This window comes from Aphelocoma coerulescens, chromosome 1, assembly GCF_041296385.1.
Source record: "Aphelocoma coerulescens isolate FSJ_1873_10779 chromosome 1, UR_Acoe_1.0, whole genome shotgun sequence".
Lineage (NCBI taxonomy): Eukaryota > Metazoa > Chordata > Aves > Passeriformes > Corvidae > Aphelocoma > Aphelocoma coerulescens.
In genome coordinates, this window is record NC_091013.1 from 105,133,291 (window position 1) to 105,157,833 (window position 24,543).

The 24,543-nt window shown below is 39.7% G+C and overlaps 1 protein-coding gene across 5 annotated transcripts in view; it reads left to right on the plus strand.

Annotated features, from left to right (window-relative positions):
* The first annotated feature begins 5,758 nt into the window (after positions 1–5,758).
* The window catches only part of BACH1 (BTB domain and CNC homolog 1), a 28,200-nt gene continuing 9,415 nt past the window's right edge, over positions 5,759–24,543 (plus strand). The window contains exons 1-3 of one of the 5 annotated variants that reach the window (XM_069023374.1): positions 5,759–5,931; positions 18,961–19,258; positions 22,088–23,479. In XM_069023374.1, the coding sequence (XP_068879475.1) occupies positions 19,019–19,258; positions 22,088–23,479 (1,632 nt within the window). In that variant the 5' untranslated portion in view covers positions 5,759–5,931; positions 18,961–19,018. Of the gene's footprint in view, positions 5,932–7,137; positions 7,272–7,554; positions 7,858–12,286; positions 13,869–16,600; positions 16,877–18,960; positions 19,259–22,087; positions 23,480–24,543 lie in introns of those variants that run through there. The other 4 variants (XM_069023358.1, XM_069023365.1, XM_069023383.1 and 1 more) reach the window with 4 other exon arrangements.

Consider the following 24,543-nt stretch of genomic DNA (forward strand, 5'->3'; position numbering starts at 1 on the left):
AAAGAATCACAGTGGCAAGGGAAATAATATGAGAAAATTAATCTCCTAAGCAAAACAACAGTTGGGAAACACCTTACAGGAAATTCAAGTTTGTAGGTCTCTTTATCAGGAAGTAAGTCTGTGGGCAAAGAAGGACCCACAAAAACTGGATTATCTCCCAGCCTTTTGGTAGTGTGGTAGCCGTTCACTTACTCTGCCTTCCTTCCTCTTCCTCAACCTTCCAAACACTTGCTGAGAGGTAAAGCAGCAAACATAACTAAGCCGGTCCCTCCTGAGAACTGAAAACCCTGTGTGAGCTCTGCAAACAAGACATAGGGGCCAAATTCAGGAAAGATACAAAATTTGCAAAGAAACTGTCACCAACATACAGGCTGCTTGTCACCCCTGCACTCAAGCCTAACATACATTTGTCCATTTTGGATATCAAACCATCTCCAAGGCATACTGTAACAGTAGGCTGCTGCACAACCCAGGATGTATTTAAAAAGCCTTCAAGGACTTTTTCAGGTGTTTTTCTGCAGACTCTTTTGAAAAGGTCCCAGGCTAAGTAAGCTCTGGCCGGAGCAGCAACCAGGTTCCAAAAACACTCAAGACCTGCATTGTCATTAAGCACCGCATTTACAGGTTTGTCTGAAAACAAGCAAGCCTCAAAATTGTTTTAATCATGCAAGAACAGCACCAGAGATTTTTGCTGATATGTCTTTCACTAGGCATCTTGGCCTACTTCAGCCTTCCTTTAGTACTTCATCACCGTTAAGCAAAACCTGAGGGAGGATCTTAACAGGTGAAATACCAGAAGGGTTGGTATAAAGATGATGGACATGAGCTCTTCTCAATGGCATCCAGTGACAGGCAATTGGCACAAACTGGAACACAGGAGGCTCCATCTGAACATCAGGGAATCCCTTTCCACTGTAAGGGTGACCAAGCACTGGCACAGGTTGCCCAGAGAGGCTGTGGAGTCTTCATCCCTGGAGATATCAAGTGTCTAGGCATGGTCCTGGGCCCTGTGTGGCCCAGCTTGAGCAGGGGATTTGGACCAGATGTACCCTACAACCTCAGCCATGCTGTGATTCTGTGAAGGGAAAGGGGAAGAGAAACACTGTTCCTGAAATAAGCTTTGACAGTGGTTTCAAGAAGCTCCTGCTTCAGTGTGAGAAACCCAACTCCAAAGATTTCTAAAAGAAGATTGTGGGTCTCCTCAAGTCCTGGTAGAACCAGACTCCTAAGTTGTGGATCCTGAGCTGTACAAAGGAGGGAGAGGAAAATTATGAACAGTAGGAAATTCGCTGATTATTGTGCACTAAGCTGTACCTCATAAGACAAAAAATTAGCTAAGAACCAAGTTATCAGGAAATGACACTGTATAATCAGTTCCATCAGTTCTATAACAAGTTCCAGATTTGCAAGTGCACTTTCCAATTGTCAACTTGCTGTTTCCAGCAACTTTCATCCTCTGACAAGCACCAACCACTAGTTTGTGCATCATCCAGTGATCTGGTTTTGAGAAACTATCAGAGCCAGTACAGAGAATTGCAGGTTTATGTCTCTCTCTCTCTCTCTCTCTCTCTCTTTTTTCCCTCCTTTTTTTTTTTTTTTTAATTTTTAATTTGTATGTTGATGGCAATATCTCCTTCTGTGTCTGATTTGCACTAGGTTACTTTTTGCTGTGTGTAGCAGTTTTGGTGACTTTCACAGAACTAACCTGGAGATAAAATCAAAAGTAGAGTTAAAATTGGCCTCATTTTCCCTTCAGTAGAGTTGTGCACTTACACCATGACTCATCATGACTTGCAGTCACACCCAGGCCCGTGATGAGCTGACTGGCAGGTCTTGAGAACAGAAGGCAATACAGATAGACACAGAAGATGGGTGAAGGTTGGCTCCCTCCTCTTACTGGATCACCGCAGTGACAAAAAAAACAGCAATCACCCTGGTTTCTCAACTGAGGTTCCAACTTGGTAATGAGTCCCAGAAACTGAACAGCCTCTGTTGTGGGGCATTTTAATGTACAGCTCTAGACAGAAGTAGATACTGAATCAACTTTTCCTCAGTTATGACAAATGGGGAAATGTACAACCTCAGAAAAATGAATCCCCTTTTCTGAAAGCTGTAACAGGAGAGCGACTGTGTCAAACAGTCAAACCATTTTCCTGGCAAGTCATTGCATGATCAATACATGAATAAGAGCCTTATACTGTGAAATTAAAACTTAGCTGTGTTTGAACACATGGTACTCTCCTACCTTTGGTATGCTTTCCAGCCTTAGTCAGGTCTTCAATACATCATTCACTTTTGCAATCATTCTGTGTAGCGAAAGAAAGGTGGGTGATCATAAAGAAGAATTTATTTAAGCAAAAGAGTAGGTTCATAAGGTAAAAAATTATTTTAAAATTATTTTTAAAAAATATGTTTTATCATCCTCTGAAAGCAAATGCAATTTCATTGTTCTCTGTTCTGGTCCTGATATATTCAGAGTATGCTTCGGACAGCCAAAGTCCTTCAGAAGCTTTCTACCAACAAATGGTAAAACTAATCTTTCTTTGGGCATTAGACTCAAAAAGCGAATATACTTTATTTCCGTATTTTCTTTCGGAGTTCTTGAACTGTTTCAGTCCAATGCCAGAAAACCTAACCTTCTGAGTCATTCAACCAGTGTTTTTGTTGTTCATCTGTCTGTCTTGGTTGCGTCTGACCTCTGGGATGATTGCAATAGAAAAAACATTCAGTTTTTCTTTCTTTCCTTTCTTCACTATGACTCAACATCCTTCTCCTCTCAGGGGTATGACTACAATTCATAGGGAATAGGTCCAAAGTTTCAAAATTTCAAGTGTCTCACCCCCAAATACTTTTGTCATGTAAGAAATCTCAGGGTACCTATTTTCACATATAGACTGAACATTCCCCGAGTTATAATCTGGGGTGGGGAGGGTTAGCATTTTTCTAGAGGAGTAACAAACCAGTCAGTACTCCAGACAGCCCTGATAATGAAGTACTAAGGAGTAGACTTCTGGGTTAAAGCAGTTCAGAGTGAAAGCAGAAACCAGATACTTGTGGGAATATTGCACTACCAGCAATTAGTTCTCCTAAACTAAGCACATGCAGAGGGGTCATCCCAAATTGCTACTTCAGGAGACTCTCAATAGACAGTATTAAAAATTAAAGAAAACACATGGGTTCTTCCCACCCTAGTAGTTTGTTTGGTGAAGAGATGACTCTTTTCCCCAGCATGACCCCTGCACAGGGGAGGGCACACGGAAACAGTGGGGTCTGTTATGCATTTAGTCTGTGGTGCTGTGAAGGCACATCCTCAATCCCCCAAGCATCAGGTGTTTCACCAGGTCTCCCTCCATCTTCCCAAACCCCTGGTGCTTCCATCAGTCCATGTGTGGATCTGCATCTGGCTGGAAACTAAGAGCCTGCTGGTTTCAGGCATGGCAGTTTTCTCCCTCAGGGAGTTAATTGACCCAAAGCCCTCCCAGGTGCGATCCCACAGCATTACTCAAGCCTGGAAACACTCATCGAGCCCTGCATGACATACTCTGATTTTCCCACACGTACTTGGGTTTCCTCCTAGGTTTGAAGAGAGACACTGTGTGAAAATGCCTGGCTGTGGTAATTTCACTTCACCTCCTGAACACCTCTGGTCTTTTCCCAGATCAATCAGCTCAGGCATTGCTGTCTGACAAAATTAAAGCCATTGAGAGTGTTTACTCCAAGTTCCCAGGAAGGCAAATCCATTTTTCACAAATAAATCAATTGTTTTCCTCTTTTAAGTTAACTACCTTTATGGGGGTTTTTTAGCTGTCCTGCTGCAATTCTCGTTCTTTGGTCTTTTCATACACCTCCCCCAGTCTATCTAAGCAGACCTCTTATTTTCCACAGCTAGACACTTTTAAATTTGTTTCCCACCTTTTTGCCATTGTTTACACATGGTTTATATCCCTTCTCACAGAATCAAAAATAATTCTCGTTCTGTTCAAGAAAAAAAGTCCCTTTTTTCCCCATTGAAATGTTACTGCTTAATTTAAGGTTGATGGGTTTAAAAACAGTATCTGGGGGGAAAAAAAATGGGAAACAAAGCAGATTTAACCGAGATACCAGTTTTCATTTTAAGAAGATTTGATGTGAATCTGGACCAAATTAGCTGTAGGTTTAAGAGAATCACATTTACAATTGCATTTTAAAAGACAGTTTACTAGAATAGGATTTACTTCTTGATAGAAAGCATTTTTTTCTCATTTTTTGTAAAGAGGGAATGTAAAAATATTTTCCTATGATTAACACCATGCTTTCCCAGGATGGACAAAAGACTTTTGTAAGCCAGAAACCACAAAAAATAAGCATGTGTGTTCCCAAGGATTTGAACAGTATCATACAGCAGAAGACAGTATGGAAATAAATTCTAAAATAATGTATTCAAAGGCTTCAAAAACCATTTTAAAATAAGAGTCAGTTTTTCAGCTCATACATATTGACACAGCCCTGAGGTTTCAGTCACTTAAACACATACCACAGTAGCTCCTTGATAGCTCAGTTTACAGTTAGAAAATGTTATCTAAATGTAGATTAGAAAACAGCTTTTGTGTTTGCAAGTTCACAGGAGGGAGTGGTTTGGCTTTCATTTACTGGAATGTAAAATGGACAGAAGTCATATTTGATGTGGCCATGTGTGCAACAGGTCCTCAGCCTCTGCCCTGTGAATCTAGAAGATGGGTCTTCAGCATCAATTTTTCCTATTGACTCCTCAGCACTTTTGCTATGAAGGATTCTGATCGCAGCATCCTGCAAGAACTGTGTGGCCACGGGTTTAATGTGGGCATTGTGTCTCTAGCCTAACCCAGTTATACACATTCCCACCACAAAAGCATAGGACAGGTGTCTCCAAAAGGGGTTCCATCACATCTGTCTCAGACACCAACCACAGAAAGGGAACAATTACCCCATGGAGACGCATATCTAGTTCCGTCAACTACACGGGACCCTAGATGAGTAACTGAGATGACAGCTAAATTTTAGATGGCTAAAGATAGGTGAGATGAATCTCACCTTTAGCCTTGGGATATATCACAATTTACCTCTGGAGAATCTGTAACTCAAGTGTCTATGGTAGGAAACCAGCTTCAGCACAGAAAGCATAAAAAGAGGGGACAAGGGCAGAAGAGAACACACCCAATATTAAAGATGGTCTAAATATCCCATAGTATATGCTGTGCCCTGTAGTCCACACAACTAACCTGCAGATTAGAGCACTTTCATCTCTCTGGGCCAGTATCAATCCACAGAGCAGCCAGAGCTCAGTAAATCAAGTTACAAACTGGTGGTAGCTGAGGCCGGTGCTTTCAGTGTGCCAGAAGCAGTAAACAACACAGAGACAGCTACAGCCAGGCTTCATAAGGAATTAACAACATTTGATAGAATGGGACTTAGACTCCCATTAATGCCACCAATGTATCAGAAAAATAAATCTATTTCAAAAAAAGGGACATTTTCCCTTGCTTTTTTCTGATGATACTGTCATTATTTGTTATCACACGCACTAACTTTGTAAGCATTTATCATCTAAGTTTTTGTATTGTTTTAAATGCTTAAAACATTTATTATTCATCTGCAGGAAGATGTATGTCCTTGATTTTCAGCTTAGATTCCCAGATCTCCTTTTCATTGGTTTTACTTCTCCTTTTTAGGAAAAAAATAATTGACTAGATTTTTTTTATTTTTCCTCTTCTAGTTGTGTCTAATTTCAATGCAGAAAGTACTTACGCAGTTCTTCAGTCTGACTATGAGTGAGAACCAAGCTATTACACTGTAATTTCACTCCCTATTGTGTGGGAAGTAAGAATTGCATCATCCCTAAGATCCAGAACAGGAGATGAAGATCCCTTCTTCGTGGGTGCGGTCCAAGATTTCATAGTCAATCTTTCAGCCAAAGTAAGAGCTCCTTTTGTTTTGATTTGTTTCTTCCCTCTTTTGTTTCACTTTCTTCCTGACAAAAATCTTTGTGGAAGACCAAAAAAAATCCCCAAACCCCCAACTTCCAGTCTAGTAGTAGGCGTTTTAAATGTTATGCTTAAGCATTATGAACATCTCATACTTCTGCGACTCAACTTTTATCATCTAAACAGTTGTCTTTAAGCTCCCCTCTTCATGTGTGAGTACTACGGGATTAGGAATTCCCAACATCTGTAACAGCACGACAACTACAAATCATAGAAAACTTAAAAAGCAGGCGTAGAAACCTGGATTCAGAATACCTTAAGTACTGTTAGTACTCAAATCTCAAGCCAAATGCTACTTTTTGGGTATCATTATCTAATAGCTGTTCTTAAATTTAAATTCCAGTGAATTGCTTCTGTTATTTTTGTAATGCAACTCTTTTTACTGGCGAATATGTTGACCAAGTAGTAACTAATAATTAAATTCTGCTGTCTTAACAAGGTGAAAGGCCACTAGCGAACAGACATTTAGGAGAATCTGTATTAGCCTCTACCAAAACTGAAAGCCTACTGTAAAAACAGCTGGAGAAAGTTATGTGACACTTAAATACAGCGTAAAACAGTGCATCACTCTATGAGGCATAAAACTAATCATTCAAAGGCACACTAAATTGTTAAACTGGGTTAGAATATCTTAACAATGAAATTCCCATCAGCACTCTTGGCAGTGCATCATTTGGTGTCATTAAGGTTTTATTCAGGAGCTTCTGGAGGAGGCTGCCTTCACTGGTACCCTTGGATAAACAGGTACGTGGCATCTGGGAGGGAGAGAAGAGAAAGGACAGAGGGAAGGAGGAGAGGAAAAGGAGAGAATGAGAGAGGAAAGGAAGAGAGGGAAAGAAGAGAGGAAAGGAGAGCAGGAAGAAGGGAAGAAAGCAGGAAGAAGGGAAGAAAGCAGGAAGAAGGGAAGAAAGAAGGGAAGAAAGCAGGGAAGAAAGCAGGGAAGCAAGGGCAGGGCGCGGGCGGGCGCCAGGACGCGGCTCTCTGCCGGGGCGCTGCAGCTGCCCCGTGCGCCGGCGGATCTGCGCATGTGCAGCGCGGCGGTGTGGGCGGCCGCGCGTCGGCGGCAAGTGCCGCGTCCAATCAGCGCGCGGGGTGTGCGCGCGGGGGGGCGGGCGGTGCTGCGGGCAGTCACCTGACGGCGCGCGCCGCAGTCGGGCCGCAGCCGGAGCCGGGAGCGGCCGGGCCCGGGCGGCGCGCACGGGGTGAGAAGGGACGGCGTGAGGCGGCGGCGCTGCTGCTGCCGCCCTCCGGCCCACGGCGGCGGGCACCGAGGTAAAGCCGAGCCTCACCGGCCGCCGGCGGGAGTGTGAGCGTGCCCGGTGAAGGGTTGGCGGCGGGGGTACGGAGGCAGGACCCTTCGGGCGGAGGGCGCGGCGAGGCGGGGGTCGCAGCGCGTTCACAGGGGTGGTGTCTGGGATGCGGCCTTTTTCACCCCCGCAGCGCGCATTCCGTGACGCGGCCCGGCCCGGCCCGTGCAGGGTCGGGGGTCCCGCCCGCGGGGGTGCCGGGGCGGTGGCGGAGGCCCCCGTCAGCGCCGGCACCGGCGGCGGCTTTCCCGCGGCAGTGCCGTGCTGCGGGCATTGCCCCCTTCCGCCGAGACCGCTGCTTACTCAGAGTCTCGCCCCCGGTTTGCACGGGTGCCCTTGTGCCCCGCTGACACAGGCGTGACTGTCCCACCTCGCGTTCCCCGGTACTGTGCGAAAGGGCCAGCTCAGCCCCGCTGGGAAGTCGGCGGGAACCCCACTCTGCCGGGATGAGACGTGAAGCTGGTATTTGTTTCCCTTTGGGGGGAGCCGGGGAAGGTCTGTCTTAGACTGTAAACAACGAAATACAAATCCTGTCCGTCCTGTTCTGTGCGGTGAGATCCTTGGCATGTTTTGGGGCATGATGAAAATTTAGTAATCACAAAAGAACAGATACCCAGTTTAGCATGACAGTAATCCCAAAATCATCTACAACTCAGTCTTCCAAATGCTTATTGAATTAAAAAAGATGAGAGAAAGTGTTCTAGCCGTGAAGATAACTGTAGCTACAGTAAATTTTGACAGACACATTAATTTGAGGCACTTGAGGAAGGCAGTTTCTCTGTGTGAAAAGCATCTGGCTGCAGTAATGGAATAATGGCAATCCAGAAGCACTGTAAATTAAGGTGATGTGGCACTCAGAATGCTATAGCATATAGAATCAGTTCTTTAATCTGGCTTAAATCACACAGCAAATAAAAGGAAGGACTATAGTCTTGTCAACATGATGACTGTGAATTAAGCTGTCTAAGGTAAACCACGAAATACGATTTGTAATATGAGTTTAACTTTAAAGGTTACTTAAATAACATAATTACTCTTGGATGCCCTAACACTTGTGAGTAAGCCTTTGTGTACGTTAGCAAGCAGTGAGGCCCAAAATAGGTGGATTTGCAGAGAAAAACAATTGTCACTGAAAACTGAATAACCACTGTGTTTTTCAGAAGGTCTTCCTTTGACCTGGCTTAGTAAATCTAAAAAAAAGCTAAATTCCTTAGTATTTGAAATTCTTGAGAACTTCTAGAGTGTGTTTTCCAATTTACTCTGAAAAAGAACCTACTCTTGTCGGCTGGTGCATCTTGTGAAGTGAACAAAAGCATACTAAGTGGGGTGTTAGAGAAGTTTGCTTCACTAGCACACTCCTGATTTTAACCAAAATGCTAAAGTGGAGCTTTTAACTTTCATTAGCTGTATCTTTGAGTTGATAAGCTAAAATGTGGAAGATCTTAGTGTGTTAAATGTTGAATTTTTTTAATAGGTTCTAAAATTCTTATGCAAAGGATATTTTGAGCACTAATAAATTTGTTATGGTAAAAATGGTCTAGTATTAAAACCCATACCCTTTACCTGATCATTTGGATCAGGTGGGCACTCTTGTTAGGTGTAGAATAGACAGGTCTTTGCACATGAGTTCTCTAAGTCCCGAATAACTCTGCCCTGTGGTTTAGGGAAACATAACTCAACAAGCCTCCTTATCATGTCATCCCCACCTTGCAAGTTTGATAATCAAAGTGTTCCTATAAACACTTCATGGGTTTTCTTTTAATCATAGTCCTGTCTTTCCCTGCACTGGGTATGCTGGTGTGGGGGCAGGGAAGAGTGGTGGATCAGTCAGAGGGTTCACGTTTGTGTCTGAATGTTGGCATTTTAATTGTCCTGTAGAATTCAACCTCTGAAAGTTTCATGGGGGAGGTTTTGGGAGTAGGAAAAAGCACTGTGGTATTCATAATGTGAATGCTGTTTATATGTAGTCCTTAGTTAAACCAGAGGAAGCGCGTTAGTTGATGCAAGTGTGGGTAGGAGCAAAACCTTGAGTGAGCCAAAATTAGGTGCTGAACCAATCATTAAGTTGTGTAGATTCAGCCTAGTGTGACCACAGTGGGGATAATGTGTGAGGATCCACCTGCAGCCTTCCCTGTGCCCACCTCTAGTTCAGAGGTAAGCAACCTGGAGAGGGGACTAAAAGTAATGGAAAGGCTTACTTTGCTGTATCGAATCATAGGGTGCATCACAAGTCACTGTTTCCAGCAGTATGCAGTGTTTTTCAGTTAAGGCCCTCTTAAGGGTGGAAGAAAGTTTTGTTCTTGTTAAGTATGAAGGGAAAGTGTAGTATTTTGTATAAATGTGAGTTAGAAGGTCAGAATAAGGCTCAACTGACCAAACAGGTACTGAAACTTTAAAAAGGGGAAAGTGCTGTGAAGGGTAAATTGACTTTAGAAGCATTGGTGAAATACAAATAAATTGAGTTTAATCATTAAACATACATGGGAGAGGTGTAACCTAGGATATCAGTAACTCAATGTCTTTAAATGAGAGCCTGTGTCTTAAAGAATATTCAATTAATCGTTAGAGTTATGTTGAGATATTTTGTTTGTGAATGACTTTATTTGAACTGTCAACATAATGGTTGTAGGTGTTTGGATTCCAGTCTTGGCACATTGACAAGCACTTTGATAAGTAAATATATGGCACTTGCTCTTCCTCGTCATGCTACTTTTAAGGTCATCAAATCACAGAATCCTAGAGTGGTTTGGATTGGAAGGGACCTTAAAGATCATCCAGATCCCACCCACTGCCATGGGCAGGGACACCTTCCACTAAACCTGGTTGATCCAAGCCCCATCCAGCCTGGCTTTGAACACTTCCAGGGATGGGACAGCCACAGCTCTGGGCAACCTCTGCCAGGGCCTCACCACCCTCACAGGGAAGAATTTTTCTAATAGCTAAGCCTGTCCTCTGCCAATTTGAAGCCATTCCCCCTTGTCCTGTCCCTCCACGCCCTTGTCCAAAGTCCCTCTCCAGCTCTCCTGGAGCCCCTTTAGGCCCTGGCAGGGGCTCTAAGGTCTCCCTGAAGCCTTCTCTTCTCCAGGCTGAGCACCCCCAGCTCTCCCAGCCTGTCTCCAGACCAGGGGGCTCCAACCCTCAGAGCATCTTTGTGTTCTTCTCTGGACTCATTCCAGAAGATCCATGTCCTTGTGATGTTGGGGTCCCCAGAGCTGGAGATCAGCACTTTATTTGGTACCATCCCAAAAATGATTATTTTACAGGTCAGCTAGTAAGATCACTTCTTTTGACATCATATGTCAGATAGGAAATAGTCTTCAGTTTCAGGATGGGAAAACTGAGGCAGCTTGATGTGATTTGGTGGAGACCTTTGCTAGTGCTGCTATCTGAAGCCTGGTCTAATGCATTTTTAAATTTATTTTATTTTTATATAGATATTTTTAGTTCTGATAAACCTGTGCTGTTCAGTTTTCACAGGAATGTTTCTGAAGTTCTTTCTGATTTATGTCTAAAATATTTGCAGATTTCTTTCAGTTTCACGTACTGTGAAGAACAGTTGTGGACTCAAATCCAAATTAAACAGATAATACCAGAAATGAGATTCTAAATATAATTTCCAACAAGTATTTTCTTTGACTTGGCAGTATAGCTGCTTCACAGTTCTTTCAGGTTGTTTCTTGTGTCCTTCTAAGTTAAAGTACATTAAATGGTTAATTTAGTATTTATCATAAATGTTTTGACATATATACATGTAAATGGATTGTGATAGTCATTCAGCCAAGTTATTCATGTGGTTTGTTTAGCTGTAGCAGTGAGTAGAATATGTAGCTCTAACTACAAAGGTATTTGTCCTTTTAGCAAAGGCAGGCATTGACAGTAGATTTTAGTTGTGCATGCTTTACTTATCCTAAGTGAGTATTTTATTATCTAACCTAGTTCTTATTTAAGAAAAATATAAAACCAGTTTTTACTTGTATTTTTGGGGTGTTGTGTTTGTGGTTATTTTTGTTGTTGTTGGGTGCTTTGAGTTGGTTTTTTTTTAAGATCTTTAGAAAGTCTGTGCATTGTTGTCTTTCCAGAGTAATTCTCTTTGAATACCAGCACAACTGAAGGGCTGTAAGTGATGGAATTTTTCAGGGAAGTCTCTGAAATCCCTTCAGACCTATTTCATTTTTTAGCAGTGAAACAAACCAAATCCCACAACATGATTTTTATCCCTGATCCAAAAATTAAACAATTAGTGTAATCTAAAATAATGGTAAACTGCAGAATAATTTAGGGTTTTTTTGGCTTTGATATGGACTTTGTGTCATCCTCTGAGGGAAACTTTTCAAACTTCTGTTCTGTGGAAACTTTCTATGGTTACATGGTATCAATCTCTTTTTGCCTTTTAAAATCATGGCTTCTGGAGGCTTGTGACTACTAACAATCTCAGTAATCCCCCATGCTCTCCTTCCCATGTCCCAAGTTCTCATATAGTTTGCGAATACTGAGAAAAAAGTGTGTATTCAGTCTTAAAACCTGGAAAACAAATTAAGACTCTTAGCAGAGACTTGCCAGACTTCCCATGATTCTTTTTTATACTCACTTGTGACTTGACAAGAGTCCAAATGCAGTGTTAAGAATTATGCTACAAAAATACAAACTAGTAATTTTTAAAATTTTCATTTATGTAATTTTGAAGAATATCATCCAGGTGTTGGACTAATAAAGAATACAATTTAGAATTATGACTCTGCTAATAACTGAAGATTAAATGTACTTTTTTCTAATGGAAAAAGCATTGTTCTTCGGCAGCAAAGCTTGCTTTTTGCTTTTTTTATCACTTTTTTCTTTTGCAGTCTTTTTCAAGATGAAGCAATGAGCATGCACACTAAAATGCTTGTTCATTCTTTGTCAGCATAATGTGAATCAGCAGCTATTAACCACTGTAGGCATTCATCTGTAATATAACTATTTCCTTAAAAGGAGAGATAGCTGGGGGCAAGGACAGAGAGAGAAAACTGTAGAAAAAAAGCCTTTGCAGTGTGTTTTGAATGAGCTGTGTCTTATCTAAACTGTCTTGTTTTAGCGGTGGTTGATGATAGTTGTCCCTTTGGACTTCACATCTGTGGATGACAGAAATTTTTTTATAGGCTTAAGTAAATGTAAATGTCAACCCTAAGAGAACTGATGGAGATGACTGACCTGTTAGAACTTACTCAACAGATCAGCATAATAGTCAGGAGTAGCACCAAGAGTTTGTTTTCTCCAGGCTATATTTTTAAGAGTCTACAATTTTATTTTTTCCAGCTGTTGAGAATTTGAAGTGTTCCAAAAACACAGATATGTTAGAAGCATGGTGCTAACTGAACAGACCCTTATTGTGTGCTAGATGATAAATTAATCTTGCTAGTTTTATCATTTTGGTGATCACAACTGAATTTACATCTGAGTGCCCAAGTTCAAGCAGCTTAGAGAGCAGTGTCAAGGTGTGTCCTGCCTGGGTTCTGCAGCTACCAAGGGGAGTTTTGCTCTCTCCTCTCTTATTTCAGAACTTCACCAGTGTACAAGTGACACTGTGATTGCTAGAGAGGATTGATAGCCAGAGTGGTATTGCTGGATGCTTGTTCAATAAGGAAAGACTAAGGAACAGGGTTTTGTTTACATTTTTAGCAATTCGGGTAACTTTTAGGTGGATCATGTACAAGAATTATATGGTAGGTGCAGATCAGAAAAAAGCCAAACACATGTAGACTGCGTTGATTTGGATGGTAGGGCTGCATAATTTTTATCTGAGTCTAGGAGTAAAAGGTTAGCTCTTTATGGGAATATCTGAGTTGGATTTATTCACCGATGGAAAATAAGAGGCTTTTGCTCTTTAAAAGAAAGCACTGAGCTCATAGGATTCTTAACTCCTGTAGCTCAAGTGTTTTTGCTTGGCTCTTGCTAGAACTATGGCTTAGTGGAGCTTAAAACAGAAGGACCACAGGTCAATTTTTGCTAGTTTATTGCCCGAGTTGCTCTTAGGTGTGTTACGATTGATGGTAACAAGGTAGATTCCTGTGCTTTATTTGGCAGTGAGTCTTTGAGACATTTGTTAGTTTTGGACCCTAGATTGGATTGAATCTGGGCGCCTTTGGATGAGTCCTTTCTTCTTCAATGTTCAGCTGGTGATAAGGAAGTTCCTGGTCACAGAGGCACAGCGAGGTCCTGCTGGACAAGAGTAGCTGCTCTGAAAGGCTTACTGGAGGGTCTGGTCCTCAGCTCCTGTCCAGGAGGAGAGGGAGAGCATCAAATGATTTATGTATCGAAACCTTCTCCATTCTACTCTGCTCTTCAGTCTGTTTTTCCCTGGATTTGAAAAACCTGTCGTTTGGAGGGGGGAAAGGGATTTGGAAGACAAACTTTGATATGTGGGGATGGATGCTGCCTCTGGATTTGGTGTTCCAGTTGTATCTTGGTGACCATTAGATACTGGAATTTCATTGTCCAGGTCCTTGGACTTAGCACCAAGAGTTAAGATTGTAAAATGTTATCAGCTATGTTTTTCCTGAAAATACAAGTCTTCAAAGTAGTAAAGGTATGGCCGTCATTGATTTCCATGGGTTTTTGTGCTCTGATTTAATATTTTTAATGAGACTTGAAACATTCAGACTCAGAATGTTCAAAAAGCATTTTGGTAAACATGTACACAAATGTGTGTGCTTTTGTCAGTTTCAGTGACAACCTGATGCTTTTTAGCTTCCTTCAACTCTTATGGACACATTTGTCCACAGATGTTGAGTGCACTTTTCACGTGGTGGTGCTGGTGCTGAGCTTGGGTGAAAGTTTGTCTACCTTGTGTGAGATTTTTGTGTGGATGAGGAATGCATCACACTATTGTGAGTTCTACTCTGGAACTCTGTTCCTGCTCTTGTACTTTACCTGCACAGGGATATTCTTCAACAGTGTTACCTGTTTTACTACTGTTTTTCTTCTGTAACTTAGCAACAGCGGTTCCTTATGGCTTTACCTGGTTTCAGCCATCATGATTCTCATCTTTGGAATACTTTTTTTAGGTATCAGTGGGGAGACTTTATGGTTTACCTGAGGATCTGCACCAAGTGACTCTTTAAAGCAGAGATTGTGGTGGGAGGAAGTAAAGGATTTTATATCTACCTTTATTCTCTAGTCAGCTAGTAAAGAGCAGTAATTGTTACCAGTTGTAAGCAATCAGATGAGCAAACCTGCAGCCTAATTTTAAACTACCTCACACTCACTATACCTCACAATTACCTTCCTGTAATAATGTAATGAATGACTTTGAATGCATGAGAAAAATGAGCCTTGGATGACATACAGATTTTACAATGAGTCCTGATAGGCATCTTGCTTTGGTCTCTATACTGTGTACTTAAACAAACATGTTTTTTTTTTTTTTTAATGTGGTTGCAGTACTGATTTTCATTAAGATAGGTATTTATATGTTTTTTGGAAATAAGTATGTATATATATAGTCATTTGGATGTAAAGATGTCTAAATTTACTGAAGATACGGTAATTTTGCAGGTAACTGTTGGGCACAGTTTTCATAATTGTATGGTAGTAAGGAGAAAAAAATGGAGTTACTTCTCTTTGATAAGGCAGAATAAAGTTTTATAGCTGGTACTTAGGAGAAAATGCTTTTGTCGTTATGCAAAAAATTGTTTATCTCAAGATCACTGATAAAGAATGAAAACTTCATAGTCGCAGGCTTGGTTGTGTTCTTAAAGCAGAACTTGATTGATTGTGCTTCAAGTGTTCACATAGGTTTTATACTAGCATGTGTGTATGCTTATGTTCACTTCTTCTTTTAATTTTCAGTCTCAAGAGTATGAGGTTACTAGGTGTGCAGGGTTTCAGGTGAGAGGAATTTGAGGAATGCTCACAGTACTAGTTTTCTTCCACTAACAGGATTTGTAGTAAGTGAGCTTTCACGTTGTTATTTCTTTCGTCCTTCCAACCTGTATTGTAAGAACTATTTTAAGTTTTGGAAGATCTTTCTGGACTCTCCATATTTTTGATGGTAATGTCTGTAACAAATATCTCAAAGAATATTCTTGCATGTTTTTTTTTCTTAGTATCTTTTGCGTTCAGTCACATGGTTGTTGACACCTCCTTTGTGAGCAGTGATTTTGACATGCAGTCATCTGCTGACTTGTGGAATACTTTTCCAAGTTATCTGTGCTTACTTTCAGTTTTCCTTGCTTGAAGGTTGCTTTAAAAATACAAATAGCATGATAGGAGTTTTAGGCTGCTTTCCAAGGATATGATTTGTTATTGTTGTTTGTAGTGTCACTTTTCCTTTTTAATACCTGGTTGCTGATGTTAATAATGTTTCTGAGAGTGGAAAAAAAACCCCTGATAAATAATATTTGTAGAAAATTAAATTATGTAAAATGGACAGAAAAGCCTAGAAGGCCTATTCTTGTGACAGTTGCAGCACAAACTTGTTTTATAAAACTTCTTTAAAAAGCATCATTGAATTGTTTTCTCTGCTTTCCTTTTTCCCTTTTTGTCCACCATTCATAAATAAAACTAATTTTAAGAATTCTGTGTGCTCTAGAAGAACAGTTACAGTAGAAGAGAAATTAAACAGTTTACAGAAGAGATGTACTTTTTCTCTTTGCTATGACAGTAAGCGTTCTTGTTGTGGATGTGTGTATAACAGATCTAGTTATAGAGAAGTTATGTTGTACTCACACTGCTGTGGAAAATCTGGTTGGCTGTTGTGACAGGCACTATCATAAATGTGGTACTGTGCTTTTACTACACAACTGGAAAACAGAATTTAGATCTTCACAAGTGTGACCTCTGTTAGTTCTTAAGTGTAACAGCTTTTTACAGTGGTTACATTTTCTCTTTCCCATTTGATGCTTTTGTTTTCACCAGCATTTTCAGTTTTCTGGTGCTTTACCTTTGGATTTCTTTTTATTGTATTTGATAGTACCTAGATTTTACAAAGACTGAGAGGAATTTAGTGTAGGGGTGGCGTTTTTTTGTTTTTGTGGGGGTTTTTTAAAAGTTCTCTTAAAGCATGAAATGCTTATAAAATGCAGCATTTTATATTATGGATACCTCAAAAAACCTGTCATCCTGTTTAAATATAGCAAGGACATAACATGGCTGATGAAGTCCTCACAATTAGGAAGCACAACATTCTGTCAAAGTGTTAAATTGAGTTATGCTCAAAGTAAGTATTTAATTCACTTCTCAAGAAACAGAAGGTAGTGTTTCAGTGTTGAAAGCTGTTTTATTTTTTTTGGCAGCTGCAACATTGGGAGCTTGCTCTCAGTACTTCAAGTAGTCCGCAAGCTGTTTTGAAAGCATGGTGTGGCCTCACAGAGATAAGTGAAAAGGAGCGTTAACTCTTTTCTGCATTCACGTCTGTATCTATAAAAGTAGAAATAAACTACTGTTTCTTTTAGCCTTCTGTGCTATGGAAGTGTAATGAACTGAACTGGACATTGGAATTGATTATTTTATCAGGAAAAACCCAAAAGCAGCATGGATGATACGTGTTGTCTATCTGAGGGTTCTTTCTTCAAAGAAGATAGAGAAAAGAGCACTGTAAGGCTTGTCTTAAAACCTTCATGAGTTTTGTCTAAGTGTTCACCCAGAATATGTCCTCACCTATAATACTTCCCTGTGCTTCCCCACCACTGTGGATTCAGTCTTCAGTTTTTCCATTTTGTCCTCTGTTCCTTTTTGGTGTTTTGGGGTTTTTTTACCTTGTAACAAATACAGAGTTATACTTTATTATAAACTCTGTGTGCTGTAAGATATGAGCAATATAAGTTAGGCTATAAGAGCAATCCAGTTAGGAATATATAATTTATATTGCACTGGTTGCTTCTCATAAGCTCTTATAAAAATAGAATTTCATGAATAGCAGTTCCATGAGGAATTTTTTGTTCCCATGTGAATTCACTGGAAATTAAATATTTCCTAAGTTAATGAATCTATAGTCTCGTTATTAGGTATGTGAAAACATTTGAACTGTTTCCTTCCAAAAATAGGCCCTTTAGAGTTAATAGTGCATGGTATATAGCACTTTTCTTTACCACTTCTAAGAAGGGAAAACTCACGTTTGTGGAACTTTTGGGATTTTCCCCTCAAAACTTTTACTTTCACCATACATTCGTACACTTTGTTGGTGAAGTTAAGCATACAGTGTTCCATAAGGGAGTGGGAAGGGCAGGTAATGCTGATGTGCTCTGCACTTTACTGGGGTCCAGACTGGTACTGTGCTGCTGTTGCCACTGGAAATGGGGATCTTTTTCTTCCCTCTTTCTATTCAAAAGTTCACTCAAAATGCCTGTGTGCCATGCAGATAGCTTGAGCAGTGAGTAACCAGGAGCACAGCTGGCAGTGTGGTTGCTTTTTCCACAGTGTGTTTAAATATGGCCGTGCCCTCTGCCCTCCCCATGTTGTGAAAGTTTCCCCACATCTGAAACCTGAGGATTTGCACTGGCTACAGTTTTGTTATTGTTGGGAGCTGCCAGATGGTAACCACCTCTGTTGAGCAATAGAACGATGAGGTAGTCCCATGTCAGCTGAAGTGAGTCTCCACAGCTGTGCTCAGTTACAGGAATTCTGGGGTAACTAGTCAAGTGTAATCTGAATGCTTGGTTTGTTACCATATTTTCTTTGCAGGATAGTTCCAAATCTGACTTAAGTGGTTTCTTGATTAAGCTAGGGCACTTCTTAGTAATCTCTTTTCTTCCTTTTTATTGGAAGAAGGGCTCAATTGAAAGTGAAATACAGTGTAAAGATCAGACTTGGAAATACTTTTAAACTTTGCACTCTCTACCAGAGCTGCCTTTTCCCTAGCCCTTCCTTTTTTTTGCAAATTTAGGAATCTTCAGAACTGTTTGATATGAGTTACATATTTCAAGGTTTTAAATATTGTATAACTTTTACTGTTGTTAATTATGCAATGAATACTGTCATTTGAGAACTTTGTCAGAAAAGAGATGGTATTCCATTGCTGGGTGATCTGAATCATAGTGATCCATTGGGAAAGCAAACTTGTAACAAGTATGACAAATCAAATAGTCATGAACAGAAAAGGGGGGGAAAAAGGTTGCACTAAGGTGGGAAGAGAATTCAAATTTAAAAACAAAACACCAACCTACTAGAGAGAAAATCAGGGTATTTTACCAATGCCTGATTCAGTTAGCAGACAAAATACTTTTGAAAGAAGACAGAACACATATATTTTTGTCTGCACTAGGTGAATCAGTAAACAGAAGTAGCTCACATAGTATTTCGGTGAATTTTAGTTTAATGCATCTGTTTTATTTCTCTTCACATTTTCATAGTGTTAGAATATACCAATTACTAAGAGTGAAAGCTTAGATAATTTCTAGATGTTACAGTAAATTTATGACTCTGAATCACTTGCCGAGGAAAGAACTGTTCTTTATTGCTGAAGTCATTTTTTGGTCTGTGAGACTACAAAAGCAGTGTTAAGATGTGCATATCAAGGTCTGGCTACTTTAAATGGTCACAAGCATGTTTTTAATTGAAGTACCAATTTGAAGAAGAATTAGACCAGGGCAGTGCATGTTTGACATGCTCATGTTTCAGTACCGATAGGTTCCTGTTGGACATGACTTTCAGGTGTACAACTTGTTTCTTTGCTCTCCCAGGTGTGAAGCACAGAAGCATGCTTTCCACTGAGCTTCACACTACCACCTGTGATACAGAATGTCTCTAAGTGAGAACAACAGTGTGGTGTTTGCCTATGAATCGTCAGTGCACAGCACCAATGTACTCCTCAGCCTAGATGATCAGCGAAAGCAAGATATCCTTTGTGATGTTACAATTTTAGTGGAAGATCAGCGATTTCGGGCTCACAAAGCTGTGCTTGCAGCTTGCAGCAGTTACTTCCTTTCAAGAATTGTGGGCCAGGTGGACGCTGATCTTATCATCACTTTACCGGAAGAGGTGAGTGTCACTCCCTTCTGCATTTTACCTGCCAGTGCTTCTAATCTGCTTTGTTCAGTTCTCTTTTATGGTAGGTTGGGGTTTAACTGATGAATTAAAGTAGGGCGTTTAAGGGCTGAAGGGAAGGAATTTCCAAGTTGTAAAGCTGCTGTTGGTTGAAGTAAAGGCTAGACAGATCAGAGTGTTTATCACAGGCTGCAAATAAGTGAGTGCTGTCATTGGAAATATATAGGGGAGATCTTTTCAATTAAATATATATTACTTTTTAAATTATGCACCTATTTTAAAGGATATTTTTGTCAAAAACAGGCCTTCAATGGTAAAGAGATACTGCAGTTCTAGTTCTTTTATATGACAAGAGCATTTTTCAAGTAATAAATAAAGCTTAAAATGGTAATACCTTTGAATTCGTTTCATTAAGATTTGGGTTTGTATGTTTGAGTAATACAACTGTGCATATTTTCCTTGCTGCTTACTGTTATTTACAATTTGCTTTGGCTCAGTTTTCCATCCTTTTTACACACTAATCATTAGCAGCTTGAGGGTTTTTTTTACTGTATTTTATTACTGTTAGTACTGAGAAAATGTATTGCAATCACTTGTTTTCTTTTTATACCCCTAAAATACATATTCTTAGCTTTCATTTAAAGGCATTCAGTGGGAACGAGCCAGAACCTGACATGTATTGGAAAAAAAATATATTCCTACATATCTGGAGCATCCAATACGTTTAATTATACTAGTTAGTATTTGCTTAAGTTATAAGAGGTATGAGGCATGAATCCATTAAATAAACCAGAGTTGGAAGGAACCAGAGTTTGTACAGAAAATGGAAGAACATAATGGTATTTACTACAAGGTAGACTTAAGAGGACACAATGTATTTAGTATTACTGATCTAAGAACTGAATCTGCTGAAGCAACTAGCAAAAATGCTGACAGTGAATCTCATCTTCTAATTATTTGATCTGATCACTAACCTGGTAAAAGCATTTTACGACAGCAACTTTAGCTTCTCTTCTGGGAAATGCTGAAGATTTTGAAACAAGTCAGTTTGTGTAGCTGCAAAGCTAAGATTAGAGACAAACACTGATCACATGGTTTGATGTGTGATTTTTTTTTTTAAAACCTTTTTAATCATCCAAAATACTTGAAGTGTAAATTGAAAGACACCAGCCCACAATCTGGGATACCAAAAATATTTTTTAAATTCAAGTACTTCATATATATCATATTGTAGAGATTGTCATCTTGGTGTCGGGTTTGTTGTTTTTTCTGCCACTGTTTTTGTTCTTTGACTTTCATCCCAAATAAAAATAAAATAAATTACTACTACAAGAGTTGCTTTTCTAGGTCAGTCAGACTAAGTGTCTAGGGTTCTCTTTTGTTTGAGCATAGCTAGCTAGGAATGGGTGAGAGAAAGTGAAAGAGGTAGAGTGTTTGTCCCCTCTTGATCCTTGCAGTTTTTGTAGTCTTTCTCCCTTAAATAGAAGGATGGTATAGTTTTAAAATACCATTATATTTTTTTCTTTCAGTGTCATTTATGAATGCTACTTATTTGTAAATCCACTTTAATGTTTTGTTAACTACACTAAGTCTGAAGACTTCTTAACATCTTATGGATAAACTGTCTTTTACATTCTACTTCCCCGCATTATAAAGGATGACTTAATGTGGTGGTGTAATCATTAGTCTCTCCAGAGCATATTTCAAACGCTATTTTAAGAAATCTTTAGGTAGGTCGTAAGAGTTTACCAACAGTTTTGAAGAATGGTCTCTGTGCAAATTTCATCAACTTCCTTTCATGTGTTGTGATCTTTAAAAAGAATGCACCAAGCAACTACTAAAAAAACAAAGTAAACAAACCCTTAGCTGATTCTTAAATTGAATTGCATGAATAGTTCATTATTTTGCTGGCAGAAGGATTCAGTGTAGTTAATGCATTGATATAGTGCTTTATTTAGCATAAAATACTGTTCATTTTAGTAAAGGCAGGAAGCAGAGTGTGGACTTGAGTTTGAGTACTAATAGTGGACGTACTGCTTTATTCTTCATTTGCCGAGAAAAGGCTAAAGAAAGTGTCATGTAGTTGGTAATATGGGGATCTGTTTGTGGCTTTCTACTTGATTCCCTAGACACTTTTTCATGTGTAGAAGATCTTGTGCAGTTTCTAATGATACAGTTTTGATTTATCTCTGGATTCCCCAATAGGCAACTGTTTTGAAGACATACATGTTCAATTAAAATTACTTACTCTAAAGGGGCTTTAAACCGAGCATTCTGTTTGGTGTACAGTTTCTGGGTGCATTTCTTCTGATCTATGGGAGGAAGAAGGGAGTAGGTGGCTATAGTAGAGTAAGCAAGCTTACGTGGTCAAACTCCATTTTTTCAAGCATTTTTTGCATTAATGGTGCATAAGACTAAGTGATTAACGCTAATTGCTCTTCAAAAAGTACAATTAAATACCAGCAGCGTACTCTAGAGTAATTCATATACAACTTGCTTTGAGAGATATCTTTGTGAAGATGGAATCCTGTTACTGGTTTTCAGCATACAGCAATATTTTTTGCTTTTAGTACTGCATTGCCAGAACATTTTATTAGGAGTTTGATCACAGTAAAGAAAACTGTCACAAAATATGTAGGATAAAATTCTATCAGAAGGAATTGTTTCAGAATGAATTTGACCAGGTTTTTCGCTATAGAACAAATCTGCTGCTTTTATCCTGTACTCTGTCCTGCTGGCAGGACAGGTAAATTTGTGTATTTCTCTACTTAAACCCAAGTTGACTGTACTAATGGTTGGTTTGTTTGTTTGTTTTTGTAATAGGTAACACTTAAAGGATTTAGTCCTTTGCTTCAGTTTGCATATACAGCAAAACTTGTTTTAAATAAAGACAATGTGTCTGAAGTTTGCAAATGTGCAGAATTTTTGGGTGTTCGCAACATTGAAGAGTCCTGCTTTCAGTTTCTCAAATTCAGATTTTTGGACTTTAAATTGGATCAGCAGGAATGTCCTAGGAAGAAATGTTGCACACAGCATTGTCAGAAAACAAACCCTAAAACTGGCAATGCAGATGATGGAGACCTAGAAATAAATGATGAAGTAGAAGCACTTCTAGAAAAGGAATATAGTCAAATTCCTGACACAAAGCCATGTAAAGATGAAGAAAATGCTAAATCATCGCCTGCTCTCCAAGATAATGCCAATCAAAACTGTGATCCTGTACATTTAGAAAGGGGTAGTACTTCCAGCTTATCTTCCCAATGCCCAAAGTATAGAAAATTCCAGAAGGCTTTTGGAAATGACAAAGTTCATACTTCAGAGTCCAATTCCAGTATTAAAGACATTCAGGTACCACCATTTGCAGCTTCTCTTGAGAAGGAAATACCTGATAATGATGGCATACAAAAAGCTCAGGAGTGTGTGCCTATGCAGCTGGTCTCAAACTGTGAAGAGACTCAGGTAGAAATGGAAGAAGGGGAAGAAGGCATTCAGAAAAAAGAAGAGTCAACGAGCGATTCTGTAGCTCCGAGTGTGTCATGTCCTGTGGAGAAAATGGATCTTGCTGCTTTCCCCCAAAACTCTGCTGCACCTCACGGACTCAATTCTGTGTCTATTTTACATAGTTGTGAGCAATATGGTAACTTGAATTTCAATAGTATGCAAAACAACACAGTCTTAGCTGAAAAAACTGTGTCAGGTACTGGAGGTGGAAATGACAAAACTGAAAGTCAAGGTAACCCATCTTCAAAGGTGGATTTGTGCATTAGGGAAGCCACTAACATCACCTCAGCTGGAGATCGAAGCAGTGTGGAGAGAGAAATAGCAGAACAGCTAGCACAGGGGTTCTGGAGTGATATTCACAGCACAGATGCCTGTCAAATACATTTACCACCTGCAGTTTCTAAAGAGTACTTGGAGCCAGTGTATTCGGGGAAAAAATCAGAGTGTCCGTGGCTGGGGATCAGGATCAGTGAAAGCCCTGAACCTGGCTCTCAGCGAACTTTTACAACACTGAATTCCGTCAACTGCCCCTTTATAAGCAACCTTAGTACTGAAGGATGCTCCAACACCTCTGAAATAAGCAGTGGAGATTATGTTCAGGGACAGCAACAAGAACAGTGTCCCTATAACTATGTGATAAGTTTGGGAGAAGATTCGGAGACTGACACTGAGGGAGACAGTGAATCCTGTTCAGCAAGAGAGCAAGAATGTGAGGTAAGAACATGCTGATGTATCCTTTGCTTCCTGGTCTCTTAAGGCCATCTTCAAAAATCTAATTGAGTCTTGTGTGTTTTGTTGTTTTGGGGGTTTATTTTCTGTGGCTGCTTGTTTTAAAAGTCTGGAACTGAAACTTTAAATAACCATTTAGAGGTTTATATGGAAGGTCACTGTTAATTCAGGGAGACTGAATTGAAGTATAAAAGCATTTTTGGTCAGATGTTGAAGTGTTAGATGCTTACATATTAGATCTTTTAAGATTTTGTCTGGACCAACTTTATCAGAAAAGGTTGGGAGTGTTAAATCAAGGCATGAAGGTTCTTTCTTAGATATTTTCTTTTATCTGCTTCAGTTAGCTTTAAGAAAACTCTAAACTCCTTGGAACTTTTGTTTAATAGAAACTTACAAATTTTCTTGGTTTTATTCTGAGCTGTGGGGTGAAGGTAGGAGAGAAATGATACTTCAGATTTAATGTGAAGTGAAAATTAAGTTTTCAAGCTGGTTTCAGTAGCTGTGTATTTAAGACTTTAACAATATCACCTTCTCCAACACTAAGGTTATTTTTGTTTCTCCAACTTCAGTAATTATTTGACACTTCCTTTCTTTGGTAGTGGTTTAGGCAGATACCGTACAAGTGTAGCCTAATCCTAAAAGATTTTGTGATATACCTGGAACAATTTCCGTCTCAGTTCTTAAAATCATAGAATTGCAGTTGTAACTCTGCATGATGGATCATTCAATGTTACAAAAATTCAGTTATTCTTACAGCGCTAGGGATTTTTTCTTTTCAAGATGCAGGGCCTTACTGAGACTGAACATAAGTGGAACCTGCCATCAATACAAAAAGCTGGAATGCCAAACAAAAGGCCAGGATTGGTTAAATACATTCCTCACATTTGTGACAGAGAAGTAGATGTTGTCATAGCTGAGGACAGTACTGTGATTTTTTTATTATTTTTTTTTGCCTGTTTGTCACCAATAGTTGCCAATCAGAGAAAAGATGCCTCTGTGTTCTTTTTAAACTAAATTCAGATCTTTAACCACAGCAAGGTAACATATTC